This window comes from Chiloscyllium punctatum, chromosome 31, assembly GCF_047496795.1.
Source record: "Chiloscyllium punctatum isolate Juve2018m chromosome 31, sChiPun1.3, whole genome shotgun sequence".
Lineage (NCBI taxonomy): Eukaryota > Metazoa > Chordata > Chondrichthyes > Orectolobiformes > Hemiscylliidae > Chiloscyllium > Chiloscyllium punctatum.
In genome coordinates, this window is record NC_092769.1 from 68,268,227 (window position 1) to 68,296,169 (window position 27,943).

Here is a 27,943-nt window from a genome sequence, read left to right on the forward strand (position 1 = left end):
CACTGACAGGGGGGGTGTGTACACTGAGAGGGGGGGTGTGTACACTGACAGGGGGGGTGTGTACACTGACAGGGGGGTGTGTGTACACTGACAGGGAGGGTATTTACATTGACAGGGAGGGTGTGTACACTGACAGGGGGGGTGTGTACACTGACAGGGGGGGGTGTGTACACTGACAGGGGGGGTGTGTACACTGAGAGGGGGGGTGTGTACACTGACAGGGGGGGTGTGTACACTGACAGGGGGGTGTGTGTACACTGACAGGGAGGGTATTTACATTGACAGGGAGGGTGTGTACACTGACAGGGGGGGTGTGTACACTGACAGGGGGGGTGTGTACACTGAGAGGGGGGGTGTGTACACTGACAGGGAGGATGTGTACACTGACAGGGGGGGGGGGTGTACACTGACAGGGGGGGGGTGTGTACACTGACAGGGAGGGTGTGTACACTGACAGGGAGGGTATTTACACTGACAGGGTGGGTGTGTACACTGACAGGGAGGGTATTTACACTGACAGGGAGGGTATTTACACTGACAGGGGGGATGTGTACACTGACAGGGAGGGTATTTACACTGACAGGGAGGGTGTGTACACTGACAGGGGGGGTGTGTACACTGACAGGGAGGGTGTGTACACTGACAGGGAGGGTGTGTACACTGACAGGGAGGGTATTTACACTGACAGGGGGGGTGTGTACACTGACAGGGGGGGTGTGTACACTGAGAGGGGGGGGGTGTACACTGACAGGGAGGGGGGGGGGGGTGTGTACACTGACAGGGAGGAGCACTGACAGCTGACAGGAGGCCGGCCGATGTAAAATTTCATTTCCTGAAAGTGTGCAGTTCCCAGTCGTGGATCGCTGGAGCAGTCCTGAGGCAGTCCGCTGCTCTCCTGTCTCCTGGGGGGGGGGGTGGGGTGAGGGCAAGTCACACTCCTCCCCTCTGTCTGTCTCCCCCTCCCTCCAGCTCGGTTCGGGGGGTAAACCCCAACACCTTCAGGGATCTCCCAGCCAAGGCAACTCGTGCAGGAATGACCTCGGTTTGGAAGAGGCTCCAACGCGTGGGTAAGAGAGCTTCCAAGTTTCAGTTCGTCGCCTCTTACCAGGAGCTGGTGATCGAATGCACTCAGAAATGGTGAGGAGCTTCTGTCTTTCTCAGGGGTGGGGGGTGGGGGGGTTTGTCTGTCCGCGATTGTAGATGAAACTGGGGAGGAGGTGCACACGGTGGGGAAGAGAGTGGGGGGGTGGATATTATAGGAAACAGCGCGTTGCTGCAGCCCGGGAGCCTGACAAAAAGTTTGAGGAAGTGAGATTTTGTCTTTTTTTAGCATTTGACACAAGCTCAATGTCCCCGTCTCTCTCTCTCTCTCTCTCTCTCTCTCTCCCCCACGAACTCCTTCTCTCTCTCCCTCTCCCCAAAAACTCTTCTCTCTCTCCCCCCAAAAACTCTTCTCTTTCTCTCCCTGCTCTCTCCAAAAACTCTTCTCTTTCTCTCCCTGCTCTCTCCAAAAACTCTTCTCTCTCTCTCCCTGCTCTCTCCAAAAACTCTTCTCTCTCTCTCCCTGCTCTCCCCAAAAACTCTTCTCTCTCTCTCTCCCTGCTCTCCTCAAAAACTCCTCTCTCTCTCTCCCCATAACCCCTTCTCGCTCTCACTCTCTCCCCAAAAACCCTTCTCTCTCTCTCTCTCTCTCCCCCTCTCCCCATAACCCCTTCTCTCTCCCTGTTCTCCCCAAAAACTCTTCTCTCTCTCTCTCTCCCCAAAAACCCTTCTCTCTCTCTCTCTCTCTCCCCCTCTCCCCATAACCCCTTCTCTCTCCCTGTTCTCCCCAAAAACTCTTCTCTCTCTCCCCCCCAAAAACTCTTCTCTTTCTCTCCCTGCTCTCCCAAAAACTCTTCTCTCTCTCTCCTCCAAAAACTCCTCTCTCTCTCTCCCCATAACCCCTTCTCGCTCTCACTCTCTCCCCAAAAACCCTTCTCTCTCTCTCTCTCTCTCCCCCTCTCCCCATAACCCCTTCTCTCTCCCTGTTCTCCCCAAAAACTCTTCTCTCTCTCTCTCTCCCCAAAAACCCTTCTCTCTCTCTCTCTCTCTCCCCCTCTCCCATAACCCCTTCTCTCTCCCTGTTCTCCCCAAAAACTCTTCTCTCTCTCTCTCTCTCTCCCCATAAACCCTTCTCGCTCGCTCTCTCTCTCTCTCCCCCTCTCCCCATAACCCCCCCACCTCTCTCCCCAAAAAACCCTTCTCTCTCTCTCTCTCCCCATAACCCCTTCTCTCTCCCTGTTCTCCCCAAAAACTCTTCTCTCTCTCTCCCCATAACCCCTTCTCGCTCTCTCTCTCTCTCTCTCCCCCTCTCCCCATAACCCCCTCTCTCTCTCCCCAAAAAACCCTTCTCTCTCTCTCTCCCCATAACCCCTTCTTTCTCTCTCTCCATAACCCCTTTTCTCTCTCACCCTCTATCTCCCCTTCTCCAAAAAGCCCCTTCTCTCTTCCCCTCTCTGAAAATCCCCCTCTACCACTTCTCCAAAAAAACCCTTCTGTCTGTCTCTCTCCCCCACTGACTGAAAATCCCCCCTTCTCCCTTCCCCTTCTCCCTTCCCCTTCTCCAAAAAAACCCTTTTTCTCTCTCTCTCTCTCCCTTTGCAATCCCACATCTATCCTTATCTATTTACCAGCTCCCTGCAGGCTGGAAGGGAAATTACCCCAATTTCACCTCCACCACCCAATACACACACCCCCCCATGCACTGTCAGACCCTACCCCAGTGTAGATGATTTACCCCCCCCACACAGACACCCCCTGCACTGTCAGTCCCTACCCCCCCACCCCCCCCCCCGCACTGTCAGTCCCAACCCCCCCACCCCCCCGCACTGTCAGTCCCTACCCCCCCCACCCCCCCCGCACTGTCAGTCCCTAACCCCCACATCCCCCTGTACTGTCAGTCCCTACCCCCCCCACACTGTCAGTCCCTAACCCCCACATCCCCCTGTACTGTCAGTCCCTACCCCCCCACACCCCCCTGCACTGTCAGTCCCTAACCCCCACATCCCCCTGCACTGTCAGTCCCTACCCCCCCCCACACACCCCCCTGCACTGTCAGTCCCTACCCCCCCCCACCCCCCCCACACTGTCAGTCCCTACACCCCCCACACATCCCCCTGCACTGTCAGTCCCTACCCCCCCCCACCCCCCCCACACTGTCAGTCCCTACCCCCCCCACCCCCCCCACACTGTCAGTCCCTACACCCCCCACACGTCCCCCTGCACTGTCAGTCCCAACCCCCCCACCCCCCCCGCACTGTCAGTCCCTACACCCCCCACACATCCCCCTGTACTGTCAGTCCCTACCACCCACACCCCCCCGTACTGTCAGTCCCTACCCCCCACACCCCCCCCTGCACTGTCAGTCCCTACCCCCCCCACACACCCCCCTGTACTGTCAGTCCCTACCACCCCCACCCCCCCCTGCACTGTCAGTCCCTACCCCCCCACACACCCCCCGCACTGTCAGTCCCTACCCCCCCCACCCCCCCCTGCACTGTCAGTCCCTACACCCCCCACACACCCCCCGCACTGTCAGTCCCTACCACCCCACACCCCCCCCTGCACTGTCAGTCCCTACCCCCCCCACCCCCCCCGCACTGTCAGTCCCAACCCCCCCACCACCCCTGCACTGTCAGTCCCTACACCCCCCCACACACCCCCCGCACTGTCAGTCCCTACCACCCCACACCCCCCCCCTGCACTGTCAGTCCCTACCCCCCCCACCCCCCCCGCACTGTCAGTCCCAACCCCCCCACCCCCCCCGCACTGTCAGTCCCAACCCCCCCACCACCCCTGCACTGTCAGTCCCTACTCCCCCCCCCACACCCCCTTGTACTGTCAGTCCCTACCACCCACACCCCCCCTGTACTGTCAGTCCCTACCACCCACCCCCCCCCGTACTGTCAGTCCCTACCCCCCCCCACACACACCCCCCTGTACTGTCAGTCCCTAGCCCCCCACACCCCCCTGTACTGTCAGTCCCTACCCCCCCACACACACCCCCCTGCACTGTCAGTCCCTACCCCCCCACACACACCCCCCTGCACTGTCAGGTCCCTACCCCCCCACACACACCCCCCTGCACTGTCAGTCCCTACCCCCCCACACACACCCCCCTGCACTGTCAGTCCCTACCCCCCCCCCCCACACACCCCTGCACTGTCAGTCCCTACCCCCCCCCCACACACCCCTGTACTGTCAGTCCCTACCCCCCCCACACACCCCCCCTGCACTGTCAGTCCCTACCCCCCCCCACACACCCCCCTGTACTGTCAGTCCCTACCCCCCCACACCCCCCCTGCACTGTCAGTCCCTACCCCCCCCCCACATCCTCCTGCACTGTCAGTCCCTACCCCCCCACCCCACACCCCCCTGTACTGTCAGTCCCTACCCCCCCACCCACACCCCCCTGTACTGTCAGTCCCTACCCCCCCCACCCACACCCCCCTGTACTGTCAGTCCCTACCCCCCCACACACCCCCCTGTACTGTCAGTCCCTACCCCCCCACCCACACCCCCCTGCACTGTCAGTCCCTACCCCCCCCACACACACCCCCCTGCACTGTCAGTCCCTACCCACCCCACCCACACCCCCCTGTACTGTCAGTCCCTACCCCCCCACCCACACCCCCCTGTACTGTCAGTCCCTACCCCCCCACCCACACCCCCCTGTACTGTCAGTCCCTACCCCCCCACACACCCCCCTGTACTGTCAGTCCCTACCCCCCCCCCACACCCCCCTGTACTGTCAGTCCCTACCCCCCCCCACACCCCCCTGTACTGTCAGTCCCTACCCCCCCCACACACACCCCCCTGTACTGTCAGTCCCTACCCCCCACACACACCCCCCTGTACTGTCAGTCCCTACCCCCCACACACACCCCCCTGTACTGTCAGTCCCTACCCCCCCACCCACACCCCCCTGCACTGTCAGTCCCTACCCCCCCACACCCCCCTGTACTGTCAGTCCCTACCCCCCACACACCCCCCTGTACTGTCAGTCCCTACCCCCCCCCCACACACCCCTGCACTGTCAGTCCCTACCCCCCCCCCACACACCCCTGTACTGTCAGTCCCTACCCCCCCCACACACCCCCCCTGCACTGTCAGTCCCTACCCCCCCACACACACCCCCCTGTACTGTCAGTCCCTACCCCCCCACACCCCCCCTGCACTGTCAGTCCCTACCCCCCCCCCACATCCTCCTGCACTGTCAGTCCCTACCCCCCCACCCACACCCCCCTGTACTGTCAGTCCCTACCCCCCCACCCACACCCCCCCTGTACTGTCAGTCCCTACCCCCCCACACACCCCCCTGTACTGTCAGTCCCTACCCCCCCACCCACACCCCCCTGCACTGTCAGTCCCTACCCCCCCACACACACCCCCCTGCACTGTCAGTCCCTACCCCCCCACCCACACCCCCCTGTACTGTCAGTCCCTACCCCCCCACCCACACCCCCCTGCACTGTCAGTCCCTACCCCCCCCACACACACCCCCCTGTACTGTCAGTCCCTACCCCCCCACCCACACCCCCCTGCACTGTCAGTCCCTACCCCCCACACCCCCCTGTACTGTCAGTCCCTACCCCCCACACACACCCCCCTGTACTGTCAGTCCCTACCCCCCCACCCACACCCCCCTGCACTGTCAGTCCCTACCCCCCCACACACACCCCCCTGCACTGTCAGTCCCTACCCCCCCCACACACACCCCCCTGTACTGTCAGTCCCTACCCCCCACACACACCCCCCTGTACTGTCAGTCCCTACCCCCCCACCCACACCCCCCTGCACTGTCAGTCCCTACCCCCCACACCCCCCTGTACTGTCAGTCCCTACCCCCCCACACACCCCTGTACTGTCAGTCCCTACCCCCCCACCCACACCCCCCTGCACTGTCAGTCCCTACCCCCCCCCCACACACACCCCCCTGTACTGTCAGTCCCTACCCCCCCCACACACCCCCTGCACTGTCAGTCCCTACCCCCCCACACACACCCCCCTGTACTGTCAGTCCCTACCCCCACACCCACACCCCCCTGCACTGTCAGTCCCTACCCCCCCACACACACCCCCCTGCACTGTCAGTCCCTACCCCCCCACACACACCCCCCTGCACTGTCAGTCCCTACCCCCCCACCCACACCCCCCTGCACTGTCAGTCCCTACCCCCCCCACACACACCCCCCTGTACTGTCAGTCCCTACCCCCCCACACACACCCCCCTGCACTGTCAGTCCCTACCCCCCCACACACCCCCCTGCACTGTCAGTCCCTACCCCCCCACACACACCCCCCTGCACTGTCAGTCCCTACCCCCCCACCCACACCCCCCTGCACTGTCAGTCCCTACCCCCCACCCCACACACCCCCCTGCACTGTCAGTCCCTACCCCCCCACACACACCCCCCTGTACTGTCAGTCCCTACCCCCCACACCCCCCCCTGCACTGTCAGTCCCTACCCCCCCCCCACACACACCCCCCTGTACTGTCAGTCCCTACCCCCCCACACCCCCCCCTGCACTGTCAGTCCCTACCCCCCACACCCCCCCCTGCACTGTCAGTCCCTACCCCCCCCACACACCCCCTGCACTGTCAGTCCCTACCCCCCCCCCACACACACCCCCTGCACTGTCAGTCCCTACCCCCCCCCCCCACACACCCCCCTGCACTGTCAGTCCCTACCCCCCCACACACACCCCCCTGTACTGTCAGTCCCTACCCCCCACACCCCCACCTGCACTGTCAGTCCCTACCCCCCCCACACACCCCCCTGTACTGTCAGTCCCTACCCCCCCACACACACCCCCCTGTACTGTCAGTCCCTACCCCCCCACACCCCCCCCGTACTGTCAGTCCCTACCCCCCCACACACCCCTGTACTGTCAGTCCCTACCCCCCCCACACCCCCCTGTACTGTCAGTCCCTACCCCCCCACCAAACCCCCCTGCACTGTCAGTCCCTACCCCCCCCACACACACCCCCCTGTACTGTCAGTCCCTACCCCCCCACCCACACCCCCCTGCACTGTCAGTCCCTACCCCCCCACACCCCCCTGTCCTGTCAGTCCCTACCCCCCCACACACACCCCCCTGTCCTGTCAGTCCCTACCCCCCCACACACACCCCCCTGTACTGTCAGTCCCTACCCCCCCCACACACACCCCCCTGTACTGTCAGTCCCTACCCCCCCACCCACACCCCCCTGCACTGTCAGTCCCTACCCCCCCACACCCCCCTGTACTGTCAGTCCCTACCCCCCCACCCACACCCCCCTGCACTGTCAGTCCCTACCCCCCACACACACCCCCCTGTACTGTCAGTCCCTACCCCCCCACACACACCCCCCTGCACTGTCAGTCCCTACCCCCCCACCCACACCCCCCTGCACTGTCAGTCCCTACCCCCCCCCACACCCCCCTGCACTGTCAGTCCCTACCCCCCCACACACACCCCCCTGCACTGTCAGTCCCTACCCCCCCCCCACACACCCCCCTGCACTGTCAGTCCCTACCCCCCCACACACCCCCCTGCACTGTCAGTCCCTACCCCCCCACACACACCCCCCTGCACTGTCAGTCCCTACCCCCCCCCCACACATCCCCCTGCACTGTCAGTCCCTACCCCCCACACCCCCTGCACTGTCAGTCCCTACCCCCCCCCACACCCCCTGCACTGTCAGTCCCTACCCCCCACACCCCCCCTGTACTGTCAGAGCCTACCCCCCACACACCCCCGCACTGTCAGTCCCTACCCCCCACACACACCCCCCTGTACTGTCAGTCCCTACCCCCCACACACACCCCTGTACTGTCAGTCCCTACCCCCCCACACCCCCCTGTACTGTCAGTCCCTACCCCCCCCCCCACACACCCCCCTGCACTGTCAGTCCCTACCACCCCCCCCACACACCCCCCTGCACTGTCAGTCCCTACCCCCCACCCCCCCCTGCACTGTCAGAGCCTACCCCCCACACCCCCCCCTGCACTGTCAGTCCCTACCCCCCACACCCCCCTGCACTGTCAGTCCCTACCCCCCACACCCCCCTGCACTGTCAGTCCCTACCCCCCACACCCCCCTGTACTGTCAGTCCTTACCCCCACACACCCCCCTGCACTGTCAGTCCCTACCCCCCCACACACCCCCCTGTACTGTCAGTCCCTACCCCCCCACACCCCCCTGCACTGTCAGTCCCTACCCCCCCACACACCCCCCTGTACTGTCAGTCCCTACCCCCCCACACCCCCCTGCACTGTCAGTCCCTACCCCCCCACACACCCCCCTGTACTGTCAGTCCTTACCCCCCCACACCCCCCTGTACTGTCAGTCCCTACCCCCCCACACCCCCCTGCACTGTCAGTCCCTACACCCCACACACCCCCCCCTGCACTGTCAGAGCCTACCCCCCACACCCCCCCCAGCACTGTCAGTCCCTACCCCCACCCCACCCCCCCCACACTGTCAGTCCCTACCCCCACCCCACCCCCCCCACACTGTCAGTCCCTACCCCCACCCCACCCCCCCCCACACTGTCAGTCCCTACCCCCACCCCACCCCCCCCACACTGTCAGTCCCTACCCCCACCCCACCCCCCCCCCACACTGTCAGTCCCTACCCCCACCCCACCCCCCCCACACTGTCAGTCCCTACCCCCCCCCCCCCCCCCCCCCCACACTGTCAGTCCCTACCCCCACCCCACCCCCCCCACACTGTCAGTCCCTACCCCCACCCCCCCCCCCCCACACTGTCAGTCCCTACCCCCACCCCACCCCCCCCACACTGTCAGTCCCTACCCCCACCCCACCCCCCCCACACTGTCAGTCCCTACCCCCACCCCACCCCCCCCACACTGTCAGTCCCTACCCCCACCCCACCCCCCCCACACTGTCAGTCCCTACCCCCACCCCCCCCCCCCCACACTGTCAGTCCCTGCCGCTCTGTAACTGCTTTCATTGTGCGTGTGACAGAGAGAGAGAGAGACTGGGGTAGATGTGTTACCACTCTCCAGGCTGTCCCCGTCTGTGGTAGTGTTGGGGAACGGGTTTGCCAGGGGAGCTCACTTCCTGTTCTCCAGCAGTGCCGCCCACTGGCTGATCGACTGCAGGACCTTCACGAGCGTGCCTCTTGGCGGTATAGTGTTGGACGGGCCCCCACTCTGACACACTGATGGTTCCCTACCCCTCCCCTGACTGGATGCCCCTTCCCTGCCACGGCCATACGCTGGGCAAAGCAGGCATCACTCCAATCCCACCCCTAACCAGCCTTGCCTGCTCGCCACAACCTCCCCCCTCGCCCACCCACCACTCCTCTGGGCCCAATAGCTTGGGGAGTGAAGGGAACCAACTTCTTGAGTTTACAATTCATGTTTGGGCTGTGTAGGGGAAGCTTTACTCTGTATCTAACCCCGTGCTGTCCCTGTCCTGGGGAGTGTTTGATGGGGGACAGTGTAGAGGGAGCTTTACTCTGTATCTAACCCCGTGCTGTCCCTGTCCTGGGGAGTGTTTGATGGGGGACAGTGTAGGGGAAGCTTTACTCTGTATCTAACCCCATGCTGTCTCTGTCCTGGGGAGCGTTTGTTGTGGGACAGTGTAGAGGGAGCTTTACTCTGTATCTGACCCCGTGCTGTCCCTGTCCTGGGGAGTGTTTGATGGGGGACAGTGTAGAGGGAGCTTTACTCTGTATCTAACCCCGTGCTGTCCCTGTCCTGGGGAGTGTTTGATGGGGGACAGTGTAGGGGAAGCTTTACTCTGTATCTAACCCCATGCTGTCTCTGTCCTGGGGAGCGTTTGTTGTGGGACAGTGTAGAGGGAGCTTTACTCTGTATCTAACCCCGTGCTGTCCCTGTCCTGGGGAGTGTTTGATGGGGGACAGTGTAGAGGGAGCTTTACTCTGTATCTAACCCCGTGCTGTCCCTGTCCTGGGGAGTGTTTGATGGGGGACAGTGTAGGGGAAGCTTTACTCTGTATCTAACCCCATGCTGTCTCTGTCCTGGGGAGCGTTTGTTGTGGGACAGTGTAGAGGGAGCTTTACTCTGTATCTGACCCCGTGCTGTCTCTGTCCTGGGGAGTGTTGTGGGACAGTGTAGAAGGAGCTTAACTCTGTATCTAACCCTGTGCTGACTCTGTCTTGGGGAGTGTTTGATGGGGGACAGTGTAGAGGGAGCTTTACTCTGTATCTAACCCCCGTGCTGACTCTGTCTTGGGGAGTGTTTGATGGGGGGGACAGTGTAGAGCGAGCTTTACTCTGTATCTAACACTGTGCTGTCCCTGTCCTGGGGAGTGTTTGATGGGGGGACAGTGTAGAGGGAGCTTTACTCTGTATCTAACACTGTGCTGTCCCTGTCCTGGGGAGTGTTTGATGGGGGACAGTGCAGAGGGAGCTTTACTCTGTATCTAACCCCATGCTGTCCCTGTCCTGGGGAGTGTTTGATGGGGGGACAGTGTAGAGCGAGCTTTACTCTGTATCTAACCCTGTGCTGTCCCTGTCCTGGGGAGTGTTTGATGGGGACAGCGTTGAGGACAGTGAAGTTGCACAGGGAGGAATGAGAATGGCATTTTCTTTGAGAGAATGGTGGGCTGATTATTGACTGTGACTCTTTGCTGAGTATGGTCACCCTCTGTGGGTCTGACGGATTGTCAGGTAATTCCAAATCCTGCCGCTGAATGAAACAGGGTGGCAAGCACTTGGAGGTGTCTCGCATTCTCTACATAACAGTCCTCTCGCTGTCCCTTTCAGGGACAGTGTGTGCTGGTTACAGTCAGTGTTGTACCTCAGACGCCCTTCGGAAGTGGTTGACCAAAACAGGGAGACTTCGACCCCCAGTGAAAAGGGGAATTGAGAAACTGTTGAGTAACAAAGCAGAAGCTGGCCAGTGGGGAAGTGGGATTGGAACAGCTTGCTTCAGTTCACTACTTCCTGGGTTTTAGGCATTGCGTGTGTTTTGCAGGTCCTCATTGTCTCCATCCATTATCACTGGGCCCTCAGTCCTCCCTCTGTTATCGCTGGGCCCTCAGTCCTCCCTCTGTTATCGCTGGGCCCTCAGTCCTCCCTCTGTTATCACTGGGCCCTCAGGCCTCTCTCTGTTATCACTGGGCCCTCAGGCCTCTCTCTGTTATCGCTGGGCCCTCAGGCCTCCCTCTGTTATCGCTGGGCCCTCAGGCCTCCCTCTGTTATCGCTGGGCCCTCAGCCCTCCCTCTGTTATCACTGGGCCCTCAGGCCTCTCTCTGTTATCACTGGGCCCTCAGGCCTCTCTCTGTTATCACTGGGCCCTCAGGCCTCTCTCTGTTATCACTGGGCCCTCAGGCCTCCCTCTGTTATCACTGGGCCCTCAGGCCTCCCTCTGTTATCACTGGGCCCTCAGGCCTCCCTCTGTTATCACTGGGCCCTCAGGCCTCCCTCTGTTATCACTGGGCCCTCAGTCCTCCCTCTGTTATCGCTGGGCCCTCAGGCCTCCCTCTGTTATCACTGGGCCCTCAGTCCTCCCTCTGTTATCACTGGGCCCTCAGTCCTCCCTCTGTTATCGCTGGGCCCTCAGTCCTCCCTCTGTTATCGCTGGGCCCTCAGGCCTCCCTCTGTTATCGCTGGGCCCTCAGGCCTCCCTCTGTTATCGCTGGGCCCTCAGGCCTCCCTCTGTTATCGCTGGGCCCTCAGTCCTCCCTCTGTTATCACTGGGCCCTCAGGCCTCCCTCTGTTATCACTGGGCCCTCAGGCCTCCCTCTGTTATCGCTGGGCCCTCAGCCCTCCCTCTGTTATCACTGGGCCCTCAGCCCTCCCTCTGTTATCACTGGGCCCTCAGGCCTCTCTCTGTTATCACTGGGCCCTCAGGCCTCCCTCTGTTATCACTGGGCACTCACACATCCTTCCATTATTGCTGGGCCCTTCGGCCTCCTTCCATTGTCAATGGGCCCTCAGGCTTCCCTTCATTACCACTGGACCCTCAGGCTTCCCTCCATTCACTAGGCCCTCAGGTCTCCTCCTCCTTCATTATCACCCGGCCCTCCTATTAGGACTGAACCTGCAGCCTAGGCCCTGAGCCTCCCCCTCTGACCACTGGGTCCTTGGGGGCTTCTCCTCTGGCTGCAGGGCCTCCCTGATTAATAGGCCTCCCTCTGTGCCGCCACGTGTGGGGAAGGGGGCGGTCAGTGAGAGCTTGCAGTTCACAAAATGGCTGCCGAATTCCAGCCTGACGACCCCTTCGCTAGCCCTCTGTTTGGCAGTGACGTCAACTTGGGACGTCAGTTGCCTTGTGGGAGATTATGCAGGCGCTCTGTTCCTCCTCCTTCGGTCCGAAGGGATGACTGAATCGAGTAGGCCCCGTATCCAGGGAGACACCGGATGGGATGGCCTGACGAGGTGGCATTTCACCGGCTTGGACCCCCGTCCTGGGACACTCCTCTGGGCCGGGTGATCATCTAGTCAACCCACAATCCCGCCAACACCCCGCCAATCCCACTGTCTGGTTGTGAAAAGAGCTTGGGAGAAGGGAATTGCATTTATGTAGTGCCTTTTACCAGTTCGCCAACGGAGGACTCGGCGGGGAAGGGCCGTAAATTTTTTCTGTGATGGACGAAGCGCCAATGCAGCTGATCAGGCGCACAGAAAGATCACAACCCAGTTTGCCGGGGGGTGAGGGGGGAGCAGCAGAGAGAGGATCATTAGGCCTGGGATATCAGGCTGGCTGGGATCCACTCGCTTCCCAGGCGGAGAAACAGGAATAACTGAGCTGGAGCAGAGACGGAATTGAGCAGGCACTGGTTCTGAGTTTACATTTCACAAATTCCCCACTGATTCAGACAAAGGCCAAGTGACCAAAACAGGCCAACTGAGGGAACGCTGCCAAAGATCAGATGATCTCACCGGGATTCTGCGTCTCTGTGTTCCTTCTCTTTTCATCCCAGTCCTACGATCCGAAATCACTTCCAGAGGTGGAAAGCAGGATTCGGAGGGAACATTAGGCCAACCTACCATCTGAGCCAGCACGATCTCATTCAAAGAGGAATGCGCTCAGTTAGACACAACGCGCTGTCAGAGGGTCAGTGCTGAGGGAGTGCCGCACTGTCGGAGGGTCAGTACTGAGGGAGTGCCGCACTGTCGGAGGGTCAGTGCTGAGGGAGTGCCGCACTGTCGGAGGGTCAGTACTGGGGGAGTGCCGCACTGTCGGAGGGTCAGTACTGAGGGAGTGCCGCAGTGTCGGAGGGTCAGTGCTGAGGGAGTGCCGCAGTGTCGGAGGGTCAGTGCTGAGGGAGTGCCGCAGTGTCGGAGGGTCAGTGCTGAGGGAGTGCCGCAGTGTCGGAGGGTCAGTGCTGAGGGAGTGCCGCAGTGTCGGAGGGTCAGTGCTGAGGGAGTGCCGCACTGTCGGAGGTTCAGTGCTGAGGGAGTGCCGCACTGTCGGAGGGTCAGTACTGAGGGAGCGCCGCACTGTCGGAGGGTCAGTACTGGGGGAGCGCCGCACTGTCGGAGGGTCAGTACTGGGGGAGCGCCGCACTGTCGGAGGGTCAGTACTGAGGGAGCGCCGCACTGTCGGAGGGTCAGTACTGAGGGAGCGCCGCACTGTCGGAGGGTCAGCACTGAGGGAGCGCCGCACTGTCGGAGGGTCAGCACTGAGGGAGCGCCGCACTGTCGGAGGGTCAGCACTGAGGGAGCGCCGCACTGTCGGAGGGTCAGTACTGAGGGAGTGCCGCACTGTCAGAGGGTCAGTACTGAGGGAGTGCCGCAGTGTATGCAGGGTCCTTCAGGTGAGGTACTTATCTCCGAGTTCTGAGTGGCTGTGTCAGCGGGCATGGTTTGTCTTAGCGACAGTGAGTGAGAGTTCTTCCCTGAATGCCTTGGGGCCAGTACTGAAACCTCAACAGCACCGTGGGTGTGTGTGTCAATGCCTCTAACCACTTGACAACGTTTTGCAATTTCCAGCACCTCACCCCAGTCACTGAAAGAGAAAGTGAACATGGGGCTTTCTTTTACTTTGACTGTAGCACCGAGACACCTTCCCGGCTCATGGCAACGATCCCAAGGATTACCAAATCACGGAGAAAGTGTTTGGGAGTCCTTTTGGACGGTTGCCCAGAACGGGAAAGCCAGTCAAACGTGGCCATTGGGAATACCTGGTCCAACCTGCGTGTCGGTAAAATCTGTTGTGGAAATCCGAGAGGGGACAGAAACGCTATAATCAGGATGTTGCCTGGTCCGGAGGGGATTAGCTTCGTGGACAGATATGACGAACGCGGAGGGAGCATCACTCGACCTGAAACGCGAACTCGGATTTCCCTCACCAGATGCTGCTAGAACTGCTGAGGAATTCCAGATAAATTGTCCCATTGTGCCCAGGGATGTACAGGTCAGGGTGGATTGGCCGTGCTAAATTGCCCCATAGTGCCCAGGGATGTGCAGGTTAGGGTGCATTGGCCGCGCTAAATTGCCCCATAGTGCCCAGGGATGTGCAGGTTAGGGTGCATTGGCCGCGCTAAATTGTCCCATAGTGTCCAGGGATATGCAGGTTAGGGTGGATTGGCCGTGCTAAATTGTCCCATAGTGCCCAAGGATGTGCAGGTTAGGGTGGATTGGCCGTGCTAAATTGCCCCATAGTGCCCAGGGATGTGCAGGTTAGGGTGGATTGGCCGTGTTAAATTGCCCCATAGTGCCCAGGGATGTGCAGGTTAGGGTGGATTGGCCGTGCTAAATTGTCCCATAGTGCCCAGGGATGTGCAGGTTAGGGTGCATTGGCCGCGCTAAATTGTCCCATAGTGTCCAGGGATATGCAGGTTAGGGTGGATTGGCCGTGCTAAATTGTCCCATAGTGCCCAGGGATGTGCAGGTTAGGGTGAATTGGCCGTGCTAAATTGTCCCATAGTGCCCAGGGATGTGCAGGTTAGGGTGGATTGGCCGTGTTAAATTGTCCCATAGTGCCCAGGGATGTGCAGGTTAGGGTGGATTGGCCGTGTTAAATTGTCCCATAGTGCCCAGGGATGTGCAGGTTAGGGTGGATTGGCCATGCTAAATTGTCCCATAGTGCCCAGGGATGTGCAGGTTAGGGTGGATTGGCCGTGCTAAATTGTCCCATAGTGCCCAGGGATGTGCAGGTTAGGGTGCATTGGCCGCGCTAAATTGTCCCATAGTGTCCAGGGATATGCAGGTTAGGGTGGATTGGCCGTGCTAAATTGTCCCATAGTGCCCAGGGATGTGCAGGTTAGGGTGAATTGGCCGTACTAAATTGTCCCATAGTGCCCAGGGATGTGCAGGTTAGGGTGGATTGGCCATGCTAAATTGTCCCATAGTGCCCAGCGATGTGCAGGTTAGGGTGGATTGACCGTGCTAAATTGTCCCATAGTGCCCAGGGATGTGCAGGTTAGGGTGGATTGGCCGTGCTAAATTGTCCCATAGTGCCCAGGGATGTGCAGGTTAGGGTGGATTGGCCGTGCTAAATTGTCCCATAGTGCCCAGGGATGTGAGGGTTAGGGTGGATTGGCCGTGCTAAATTGTCCCATAGTGCCCAGGGATGTGAGGGTTAGGGTGGATTGGCCGTGTTAAATTGTCCCATAGTGCCCAGGGATGTGCAGGTTAGGGTGGATTGGCCGTGCTAAATTGTCCCATAGTGCCCAGGGATGTGCAGGTTAGGGTGGATTGGCCATACTAAATTGTCCCATAGTGCCCAGGGATGTGCAGGTTAGGGTGGATTGGCCGTGCTAAATTATCCCATAGTGTCCAGGGATGTGCAGGTTAGAGTGGATTGGCCATTTCAGAGGGACAGTTTCGACACGATCGGCCAAACGGCTCGCTTCCACACTGGAAGGCTTCTGGGTGGGGGAACAGTGAGATACAGACAGTGTGGAGGCAAAGGGTATTCCAGCCTTGAAATGCCCCCATGGGTCAACACAGGCTGGGTGGGCTGAAGGGCCTGTCGGTGTCGACGTCCTGGGCTACCCGCGCGTGGCGTGGGCTGGCGGGATCTTGCTGTGCGCACACCTCAGCAACCCCGTTCTCCTGCGTTATGAAAGCGTACGTTCAGCTCAACACCAGGTCCTTCCCCTCTCTGAGGAGGGAGGTGGGTGGCGGAGGAGGAGCTGGGGGAGAGAACATTGATACCGGGCCAATCCCGCAACACCACCCACCCCTTCCTCACAGCTGGGACTTAACATTAGCGCACACCCTCCCATCTCTGCCCCAACCCTCCGCAAATGTGACAGTTCGGAGAGAGAGAGAGAAAGAGATCGCTCCCCCAACCCAACCCAACCCGACCTTAACGTTTCCAAAAGAAAACAGAAAGAGTTGTTTTGGCAGCCGGGAAGGTGCCCAGACAATATGGTAGCGTCATTCTGGGAAGCTCTCTCCAGACCTGCTAGATGGTTTTCTCAGGGGTCAGAGTTCGAGAGTGCCAATGGAATAATCCCCCAGCCACCCCCCTCACCACCTCTCTCTGTGAGTGATGAGTTGAAAGTCCAATAGCTGCAGAGAGAGAGAGAGAGAGAGACGGTTGTAGCAATCAATTGAGAAGACAAGGAGTCATAACACAAAAAGGCCAATGTACAAGTGGGTTGGCAGCTTTAATCTGTCGAAGGTTAATTGTTTGTCAAGTGCGATATCATTCCAGCTGTCGCCTGTCCAAAATGCTCTCTCTATCTCTCTCTCTCTCTTTCTTGTTCTACCTTCCTGCCTTTTCCCCACACTGCCATCCTGTTCTGTCCATCCCCCCCATCCCACTCTCTCTCTCCCGACTTCACCTGTCTTTCAGTCTTTTGCTTTCTCTTCCTCTGTCCCCCAGAGAGCCCCACGCTGTTCAGAGGGTCAGTACTGAGGGAGTGCCGTACTGTCGGAGGGTCAGTACTGAGGGAGTGCCGCACTGTCGGAGGGTCAGTACTGAGGGAGTGCCGCACTGTCGGAGGGTCAGTACTGAGGGAGTGCCGCACTGTCGGAGGGTCAGTACTGAGGGAGTGCCGCACTGTCGGAGGGTCAGTACTGAGGGAGTGCCGCACTGTTGGAGGGTCAGTACTGAGGGAGTGCTGCACTGTCAGAGGGTCAGTACTGAGGGAGTGCCGCACTGTCGGAGGGTCAGTACTGAGGGAGTGCTGCACTGTCGGAGGGTCAGTACTGAGGGAGTGCTGCACTGTCAGAGGGTCAGTACTGAGGGAGTGCCGCACTGTCGGAGGGTCAGTACTGAGGGAGTGCCGCACTGTCGGAGGGTCAGTACTGAGGGAGTGCCGCACTGTCAGTCAGAGAAAGAGGGTCCCTTGAGACCTTCGTGTCTGGAATTTGATACCCGTTTGAATCCTGCCTGGACGTAGGAACAGTGTAATCTGAAAATATCTTGTAGCCAGTTGTGCATATCCTTGTTGTGAAATCTGGGCTGGTCAATTTAAAAACTATCATCAGGACAGGGACAGCACGGGGTTAGATACAGAGTAAAGCTCCCTCTGCACTGTCCCCCATCAAACACTCCCCAGGACAGGGACAGCACGGGTCAGATACAGAGTACAGCTCCCTCTGCACTGTCCCCCATCAAACACTCCCCAGGACAGGGACAGCACGGGGTTACATACAGAGTAAAGCTCCCTCTACACTGTCCCCCATCAAACACTCCCCAGGACAGGAACAGCACGGGGTTAGATTCAGAGTAAAGGTCTCTCTACACTGTCCCCCATCAAACACTCCCCAGGACAGGGACAGCACGGGGTTAGATACAGAGTAAAGCTCCCTCTACACTGTCCCCCCATCAAACACTCCCCAGGACAGTGACAGCACGGGGTGAGGTACAGAGTAAAGCTCGCTCTACACTGTCCCCCATCAAACACTCCCCAGGACAGGGACAGCATGGGGTTAGGTACAGAGTAAAGCTCCCTCTACACTGTCCCCCATCAAACACTCCCCAGGACAGGGACAGCACGGGGTTAGATACAGAGTAAAGCTCCCTCTACACTGTCCCCCATCAAACATTCCCCAGGACAGGGACAGCACGGGGTTAGATACAGAGTAAAGCTCCCTCTAGACTGTCCCCCATCAAACACTCCCCAGGACAAGGACAGCACGGGGTTAGATACAGAGTTAAGCTCCCTCTACACCGTCCCCCATCAAACACTCCCCAGGACAGGGACAGCATGGGGTTAGGTACAGAGTAAAGCTCCCTCTACACTGTCCCCCATCAAACACTCCCCAGGACAGGGACAGGACTGGGTTAGATACAGAGTAAAGCTCTCTCTACACTGTCCCCAATAAACACTCCCCAGGACAGGGACAGCACGGGGTTAGATACAGAGTAAAGCTCCCTCTACACTGTCCCCCATCAAACACTCCCCAGGACAGGGACAGCACGGGGTTAGATACAGAGTAAAGCTCCCTCTACACTGTTCCCCATCAAACACTCCCCAGGACAGGGACAGCACGGGGTTAGATACAGAGTAAAGCTCCCTCTACACTGTTCCCCATCAAACACTCCCCAGGACAGGGACAGCACGGGGTTACATACAGAGTAAAGCTCGCTCTACACTGTCCCCCATCAAACACTCCCCAGGACAGGGACAGGACTGGGTTAGATACAGAGTAAAGCTCTCTCTACACTGTCCCCAATAAACACTCCCCAGGACAGGGACAGCACGGGGTTAGATACAGAGTAAAGCTCCCTCTACACTGTCCCCCATCAAACACTCCCCAGGACAGGGACAGCACGGGGTTAGATACAGAGTAAAGCTCCCTCTACACTGTTCCCCATCAAACACTCCCCAGGACAGGGACAGCACGGGGTTAGATACAGAGTAAAGCTCCCTCTACACTGTTCCCCATCAAACACTCCCCAGGACAGGGACAGCACGGGGTTACATACAGAGTAAAGCTCGCTCTACACTGTCCCCCATCAAACACTCCCCAGGACAGGGACAGGACTGGGTTAGATACAGAGTAAAGCTCCCTCTACACTTTCCGCAATAAACACTCCCCAGGACAGGGACAGCACGGGGTCAGATACAGAGTAAAGCTTCCTCTACACTGTCCCCCCCATCAAACACTCCCCAGGACAGGGACAGCATGGGGTTAGATACAGAGTAAAGCTCCCTCTACACTGTACCCAATAAACACTCCCCAGGACAGGGACAGCACGGGGTCAGATACAGAGTAAAGCTCTCTCTACTTTTTAAGTCAAAAGACAGCACAGCAAAGAAATGTTGCTGGGCATTTCAGGAACTCCCAGGAGGAGGGTATTCCCCAAATATCCCCACCCTCCCTGATGGAGGAGCCCAGAAGATCAGGGTGAAAGAGTTGGCTGAAACGTTCAATCTTGAGTCAGAAGTGCCCAGTGGGTGATCCAGCTCAGCCTCCTCCAGCAGTCCCCCAGTATCACAGAGATCAGTGTTCCTCCGGTTCGATCCACTCCCCGTGATATCAGGGAACGGTTGGAGGCACTGGATACTGCAAAGGCTGTGGGCCCTGACAACATTCTGGCAAGAGTCCTGAAGACCTGTTCTCCTGAACCTGCCGCGCCCCTTGCCAAGCTGTTCCAGTACCGTTCCAACACTGGCATCCACCCGACAATCTGGAACAGTGCCCGGGTACGTCCTGGACATGAAAATCAGGAGAAATCCAAGCTGGCCAATTACCACCCCATCGGTCTCCTCTCCATCATCCAGTAAAGTGATGGAAGGGGTCACCGACAGTGCCAACAAGCAGCACCCACTCAGTGATGCCCAGTTTGGGATCCCCCCCCCCAGGGCCACTCAGCTCCTGACCTCATCCCAGCCGCGGTTCAAACATGGACAGAAGAGCTGGATTCCAGAGGGGAGGGGAGAGGGACAGCCCTTGGCATCGAGGATACATTCGACCGAGTGTGGCATCAAGGAGCCCTGGCAAATCCAGTGGGTATCGGGGGCAAACTCTGTGCTGGTTGGACTCGTAGGAAGATGGTGCTGGTTGTTGGAGGGTCAGTTATCTCAGCTCCAGGACATCTCTGCAGGAGTCCCTCAGGGGAGTGTCCTCAGCCCATCAGCTGCTTCATCAATGACCGTCCCCTTGTCATAGGGTCAGAGGTGGGGATGTACACCAATGATAGCACAATGTTCAATACCACTCACCGCTCCTCAGACTGAAGCAGTCTGTGCTCAAGCCGTGAAGTGGTGCCAAGGGGGAGTTCTCAGTCTCCTGGGGTCAGTAGTTAACATCAAAGAAAAAGCTGAAGAGAGGGTGACCATCATATTGCTGTCTTGGAACTTGGATTGTTTGGTGTTGCTGGTTGGGCAAGCCCCTATCCCTCATTGTCCCTTTGAGAAGGTGATGAGCTGTTGGCTTGAACCACTGCAGTCTGTGGTCAATAGGTAGGTGCCCTGAGGGAGGGAGTTCCAGGATTTTGACCCGGCAACACTGAAGGAACGGCCGATATGTTTCCAAGTCGGGATGGGGAGTGGGAACTTGCAGGGGGTGATGTTCCCACTGCCCCTCTCCTTCTGGATGGAAGTGGGCGTGGGTTTGGAAGGTGCTGTCTGAGGAGCCTCAGGGAGTTGCTTGTAGATGGTACACACTGCCGCCACTGAGGGGTGGAGGGAGGGGGGTGTGGTGCCAATTGAGTGGGGGGGCTGCTTTGTCCCTGGATGGTGTGGAGCTTCTCGACTGTTGTTGGAGTTGCCCCACCCCCCCCCCCCCTCCATCCAGGGGCAAGTGGGGAGTATTCCCTCACCCTCCTGACTTGTCCCTCATCGACGGTGGACGGAAAGCCATTGGGAATGCAAACTGAAAAGCAGATACGGTTGGGAAACCTCAGCAGGTACCCGCAGAGAGAAAGCGAGGGTCAACATTTCAGGTCCAGCGACCCTCCCCTTCAGAACTCGGTGGACAGGGGAGGGGTGGGGGGGGGAGGGGTTTGGAGCCAGGAGGTGAGTTCCTGACCCTGAACTCTTGATTGAGAAGGTTGTTTCGAGTACAGGAGTCCTGCTCTGAATCCTGCAGCCTTTGGTGAGACCGCGCCAGGGAACATTGGGTTCTTGGAATCCACACTCGAGGAAGGATAGTGCTGAACTGGAGGCAGATTAATCCCGCCCTGTGATGGGGAAGCTGAGGAAACTGGGATCGATAGTCTTCGGATTTGGAAGCATGAGCGATGAGAGCGTTGAGGTGTACGAGATTCTGAAGGGGTTGAGAGGGCCAGCGCCGCGAGATTGGTTCTCCCTGTTGGCGTCTAGAACACGGGGGCCCAGTTTTGGGATAAAGGCCCAATCGTTTCGGACCGAGATGAGGGGAAATTGGTTTTCACTTGGAGTGTGATGAAACTCCACAGAGAGCTCCATTATTGAAAATATTGAGGACTGGGGAAGGCAATGGCCTAGTGGTATTATCATACAACATAGAACAATACAGCGCAGAACAGGCCCTTTGGCCCTCGATGTTGCGCCGACCTGTGAACTATTCTCAGCTCGTCCCCCTACACTATCCCAAAATCATCCATGTGCTTATCTAAGGATTGTTTAAATCTCCCTAATGTGGCTGAGTTGACTACGTTAGCAGGGAGGGCATTCCACACCCTGACCAGTCTCTGTGTAAAGAACCTGCCTCTGTCATCACAATTTGTAGTTATGCCCCCTCATACACGCTGACGTCATCATCCTAGGAAAAGGACTCTCACTGTCTACCCTATCTAATCCTCTGATCATCTTGTATGTCTCTATTCAATCCCCTCTTTGCCGCCTTCTTTCCAATGAGAACAGACCCAAGTCTCTCAGCCTTTCCTCATAAGACCTTCCCTCCAGACCAGGCAACATCCTGGTAAATCTCCTCTGCCCCTTTTTCCAATGCTTCCACGTCCTTCCCAAAATATGGGGACCAGAACTGTACACAATATTCCAAGTGTGGCCGCATCAGGAACACTTATTAATCCAGGACCATCAATACCAGTACCTGGGTCCAAATGGCAGATAGTGGAATTTGGTTTTCATTTTTTAAAAAAAAAAGTAGAATTAAGAACCTGATGGTGACCGTGAATCCATTGTTGGGAAGAACGTGTCTGGGTTAACGAAAGCAAAAACAGGTCCCAAAGCCTGAAGAAGGAGGACCCGCAATGTCAACTCTGCTTTCTCTCTGCAGATTTGCTGAGTTTTTCCGCAGCAGTTTTTCTGTTTTTAATCTCCTCAAGGGAAGGAGACTGCCATCCTTACACACAGCATAGAACATTCCAGCGCAGTACAGGCCCTTCGGCCTTCGATGTTGCGCCGACCCGTGAAACCAATCGGAAGCCCGTCTAACCTACACTATATTCCATTTTCATCCATATGTTTATCCAAATGCCCTTAAGGTTGGCGAGTCTACTGCTACCTGGTCTGGGCCTACGTTGTACACCCACAGCAATGCCTTCTGGGTAATAAACACTGGCCTGGTCAGCCTGCCCCCTCATCCTGTGAACGGACGGCATGAGAAAGGAAAAGGGAGGAGGGGAGTGACAAAGATTTGGGGTGGGGGAGGGGTGGTCAAGGGGATACAGGGCTGAAAACTGGTAACCGAGGTCCGAGATTAGTCGCGGTCATATTGAAAGGGGCAGCCGGCTGATGGGGTGCATGGGCTCCACCCGCGCCCCGATCTGGTTTAGCGTTTGCCGGGTGAAGTGGGTTGTGACAGACACATACTCAGCTGTCACAGAGAAGCAACAAGGTAGGTGTGGTAGGGTGGGGGTGGACTACAACCGCAGGCCGGAATGCTGTCCTTGAGTGTTAGGGGTGGGATAGGGGTCGTTAGTTGAACTGCTCGGCTATGAGATACGCCCTTGTGGCCTGCGAGGGGAGAGATAATCAGCCTGCTGGGTAAAGTGACGGAGAACGTAGCTAATTCCAGGAAGCCTGACTTGGGAGGGCTGAGCTCCATTGACATTCAAGGGCGAGAGAGCCAAGGGCTCATTGTTCCCGACTAAAATAGGCCGGACTCGAGGGAGATAGATAGAGAGAGAGAGAGACAGAGCTGAACTGAGGCAGCTAGCTGACCGGTGAAGAATCTCCCTTTAATCCTCACACCCGCATTCCCGCCCTGTCGCATGATCCTGTGTCTGCCTGTGGGTGACGCCAGTGTTGCTAGGGCAACAAAACCACGAGCTAGGCCCCGCTTGAAGCCTGCTCTGTGGGCTCATGCCAAGCCGTGCTGTTGTCCTCTGACAGGGCCTCCGGACTTCGAATAATGGAGTTATCCAGCACGGAAACAGGCCCTTTGGCCCAACCCGTTCATGCTGACCAAGTATCCTCAATTAATCTAGTCCCAATTAGAGTCAAAGAGATGTACAGCACGGAGACAGACCCTTCGGCCCATCTTGTCTATATCCTCCATTAATCCAGTCCCATTTATCAGCACTTGACCCATATCCCTCTAAACTTTTCCTATTCATATACCCATCCATTTTCAATGTTGTCGTTGTACCAGCCTCTACCACTTCCTCTGGCAGCTCATTCCATACACGCACCACCCTCTGTGTGAAACAGTTGCCCCTTGGGTCCCTTTTATATCTTTCCCCTCTCACCCTAAACCTATGCCCCTCTAGTTCTGGACTCCCATACCCAGGGAAAATGACCTTGTCTATTTACCCTATCCATACCCCTCATGGTGTTATAAACCTCTATAAGGTCACCCCTCAGCCTCCGACGCTCCAGGGAAAACTGCTACAGCCTGTTCAGTCTCTTCCCATAGCTCAAACACTCCAACCCTGGCAACTTCTTTGAAGGGAGCAGTTGTGTTAATTCCCATAACACAGGAACCAGCCACCAAGAGCTTAGCGGCACAACAGACATTTATCACTGCTCCTGGTAACCACATCCATGAAAACCTATGTGGCCAACACAGTCGCTCACTTCCCTCAGCACGCCACACTTTAAGTGGCCCCAGTTAGGAGGGAGTCTGAGACTTTTAATCCCTTATTTCACATGCTCTGGTACCGTGACAATATCCTGCAAGGTATATTGGCGATCTAATGTATGACACAGTGCAACATATACCCATCATTCCTTGGCACCACATCCCCCATTTCAGCTCCCATCCCTCCAGTAGACAAGGCCATGCTGCGCAGAGTACAGGCCTCAGGCTTTTCAAAGACACTAGGCCCGTCTCCATGACAACATGCCCCATGATCAGCCAGCACCCTGACACACCCACCAAAGTGAGAAAATTGACCGTACTGACCACTGTGAGTGTCAAAGACCTTCAGGAGGTTCATTACATCTCAGAGGCCGGGCCAACAGGTCAGTCATCCACAGGGTTATGGTGTGCCCGGCTATGACCCATCCCTAATTCCAGACGGGCAGTTCAGACTCATCCACATCACAATTGGTCTGGAGTTATATGCAGGCCAGACCAGGTAAAGGTGGCAGATTTCCCACAGGCAAAGGCATGAGTGAAACATATGGGCTGTTTCTGATAATGAGCAACGGTTCCCCGGTGACCATTACATTCTTAATTCCACGTTTTTACTGAATCAGAAGTCCACCTTCTGCAGGGTTGGGATTCAAATCCTGTCCCCAGAGATGTACCTGGTTCTCTGGATTAACAGTCCAGCGATTATACCACCAGACTACCACATTCCCTTATTGGAGGGTCAGTACTGAGGGAGTGCCGCACTGTCGGAGGGTCAGTACTGAGGGAGTGCCGCACTGTCGGAGGGTCAGTACTGAGGGAGTGCCGCACTGTCGGAGGGTCAGTACTGAGGGAGTGCCGCACTGTCGGAGGGTCAGTACTGAGGGTGTGCCGCACTGTCGGAGGGTCAGTACTGAGGGAGTGCCGCACTGTCGGAGGGTCAGTACTGAGGGAGCACCGCACTGTCGGAGGGTCAGTACTGAGGGAGTGCCGCACTGTCGGAGGGTCAGTGCTGAGTGAGTGCCGCACTGTTGGTGGGTCAGTACTGAGGGACCTCCGCACTGTCAGAGGGTCAGTGCTGACGGTGTACTGTACTGTTGGTTTCAGTTGAGTGGTTAACCTGAGGACCCTCCTGGAGGGAGTAAATGATGTTAACAGCTGGATTCGATGATGTGATGGGGAGTGCCACAGTGCAGGGACCTTCTCTCTCCGGTCAATAACTCTCCGTCTTACAGAATACATGTCCTAGAGTGTGGAAACAGGCCCTTCAGCCCAACACGTCCACACTGACCCTCCGAAGAGTATCCCAACCAAACGCTTTCCCCTGCCCTATTACTCTACATTTACCCCTGAATAATGCACCTAACCTACACATCCCTGGGCACTATGGGACAATTTAGCATGGCCAATCCACCCTAACCTACACATCCCTGGGCACTATGGGACAATTTAGCACGGCCAATCCACCCTAACCTGCACATCCCTGGGCACTATGAGACAATTTAGCACGGCCAATCCACCCTAACCTGCACATCCCTGGGCACTATGAGACAATTTAGCACGGCCAATCCACCCTAACCTGCACATCCCTGGGCACTATGAGACAATTTAGCACGGCCAATCCACCCTAACCTGCACATCCCTGGGCACTATGAGACAATTTAGCACGGCCAATCCACCCTAACCTGCACATCCCTGGGCACTATGGGACAATTTAGCACGGCCAATCCACCCTAACCTGCATATCCCTGGGCACTATGGGACAATTTAGCATGGCCAATCCACCCTAACCTGCACATCCCTGGGCACTATGGGACAATTTAGCACGGCCAATCCACCCTAACCTGCACATCCCTGGGCACTATGGAACAATTTAGCACGGCCAATCCACCCTAACCTGCACATCCCTGGGCACTATGAGACAATTTAGCACGGCCAATCCACCCTAACCTGCACATCCCTGGGCACTATGGGACAATTTAGCACGGCCAATCCACCCTAACCTGCACATCCCTGGGCACTATGAGACAATTTAGCACGGCCAATCCACCCTAACCTGCACATCCCTGGGCACTATGAGACAATTTAGCACGGCCAATCCACCCTAACCTGCACACTATGGGACAATTTAGCACGGCCAATCCACCCTAACCTGCACATCCCTGGGCACTATGAGACAATTTAGCATGGCCAATCCACCCTAACCTGCACATCCCTGGACACTATAGGACAATTTAGCATGGCCAATCCACCCTAACCTGCATATCCCTGGGCACTATGGGACAATTTAGCACGGCCAATCCACCCTAACCTGCACATCCCTGGGCACTATGGGACAATTTAGCACGGCCAATCCACCCTAACCTACACATCCCTGGGCACTATGGGACAATTTAGCACGGCCAGTCCACCCTAACCTGCACATCCCTGGGCACTATGGGACAATTTAGCACGGCCATTCCACCCTAACCTACACATCCCTGGGCACTATGGGACAATTTAGCACGGCCAATCCACCCTAACCTGCACATATTTGGACTGTGTGGGGAACCCGGAGCACTTGGAGGAAACCCCACACAGACAGGGGGAGAATGTGCAAATTCCAGACCGATAATCTCCCGAGGGTGGGATTGAACCCAGGTCCCTGGTGCTGGGAGGCAGCGGTGCTAACCCACTGAGCCACTGTGCTGTCCCCTCTTAATGACACCACATGTGGGGCTAAAGGAGACAGATGTTGCAGCTCGTTGTCACCTTGCCATCAGCGGGATCTTGCTGTGTACAATTCGGCTGCCCACAGTCACTACACGCCTCTGAGCAGCACTCGAGAGGGGGGCGTCCTGGGGTGTTAGGCCGTTACGAGGTGGGAGAGGGACAAGGTGACAGCGGGGGGGGGGGGGCGAGTGAGACGGGCTGGTGGTCTGTCACTCGGGGAGGGGAGTGGGGCTGCTGGAGGGTGTGAGGGGAGCGCGGTGCCCATCGTGGCTGGGCGGGCGGTGGGGAGGGTGCTGGTCTGGGCCGGAAGATGGAGGTTGACCCTGAGGGCACTGACGCCTTTCCCCATCCTTGTTGCAGGCAGCCGGACAAACTGATTGTGGTGTGGACCCGAAGGAACAGGAGAATTTGTTCGAAGGTACGGTGGAAGTGAGCTCCTGTCACTGCTTCCTACCCCCCACCTCCTACCCCCCCCCCCCCCCCCCCCCCTCCACCCCCCCCCCCCCCCCCCCCCCCCCCCACCCATCCCACCCAACCTCCGTGTGTATGGTGGAGGTGACTCTGCAACGGCAGAGAGCTGCCTTTCACTAGCGCCTTTTGACACAATCGACAAGAGCAGGAGGAGGCCGTTCGGCCCCTGCTCCACCATCCAATGGGATCATGGCTGACCATCCGACTCCTTCCCCCCCTGTTCCCCGCTTTCTCCCTTTTTTCCCCAAGAACCTGATCCAACTTCTTCCTGAAAACATTCAATGTTTTGGCCCCAGGCTCCCCCCACCTACTCTCTGGGGAAGACATTTCTCCCCATCTCAGTCTGAACCCCCCCCCCCTCCCCCCCCCCCCCCCCACCCCAACCCCATAATCCTTAGACTGTGACCCTCCCCCCGGTTCTGGGCTCCCCGGGTCAATATTCTTGGCCCTGTCGGGTCCTGTTGGAATTTTTATCGGTTTCTCTGACATCCCCCTCCTCATTCTCCCCAAACCCTGCCCCCCCCATCCCATCCCAGTGAGTACAGTCCGAACTGATCCAGTCTCTCTTCATATGTCAGTCCCACTATCCCGGGAATCAGGCTGGGAAACCCTTCCCTGCTCTCCCTCCCTTGTCAGAACATCTGTCCTCAGATACGGAGACCCCCAAACTGCTCACAATACCCCAAGGGGGGGGTGGTCTCACCCAGTCCAATGGCTCCAGTACGCCAACTCTCTCGCTGTGGAGGGCAAGGTACCATTGACCTTCTTCCCCACCTCCAATGCTCACTCTCAGTGACTGGTGGACAGGGACACCCAGGTCTCCATAAGACCATAAGGTATAGGAGTGGAAGGAAGGCCATTTGGCCCATCCACTCCGCCATACAGTCATGGGCATTCCAACCCCACTTACCCGCACTCTCCCGTGTCCCT

At 57.9% G+C, this 27,943-nt stretch overlaps 1 protein-coding gene across 4 annotated transcripts in view; it reads left to right on the forward strand.

Annotated features, from left to right (window-relative positions):
- The first annotated feature begins 851 nt into the window (after positions 1 to 851).
- The window catches only part of LOC140457026 (EH domain-binding protein 1-like), a 93,679-nt gene continuing 66,587 nt past the window's right edge, over positions 852 to 27,943 (forward strand). For all 4 annotated transcript variants that reach the window (XM_072550933.1, XM_072550935.1, XM_072550934.1 and 1 more), the window contains exons 1-2: positions 852 to 1,137; positions 26,903 to 26,960. In XM_072550933.1, coding sequence (XP_072407034.1) covers positions 1,034 to 1,137; positions 26,903 to 26,960 — 162 coding nt within the window. In that variant the 5' untranslated portion in view covers positions 852 to 1,033. The remainder of the gene's footprint in view (positions 1,138 to 26,902; positions 26,961 to 27,943) is intronic.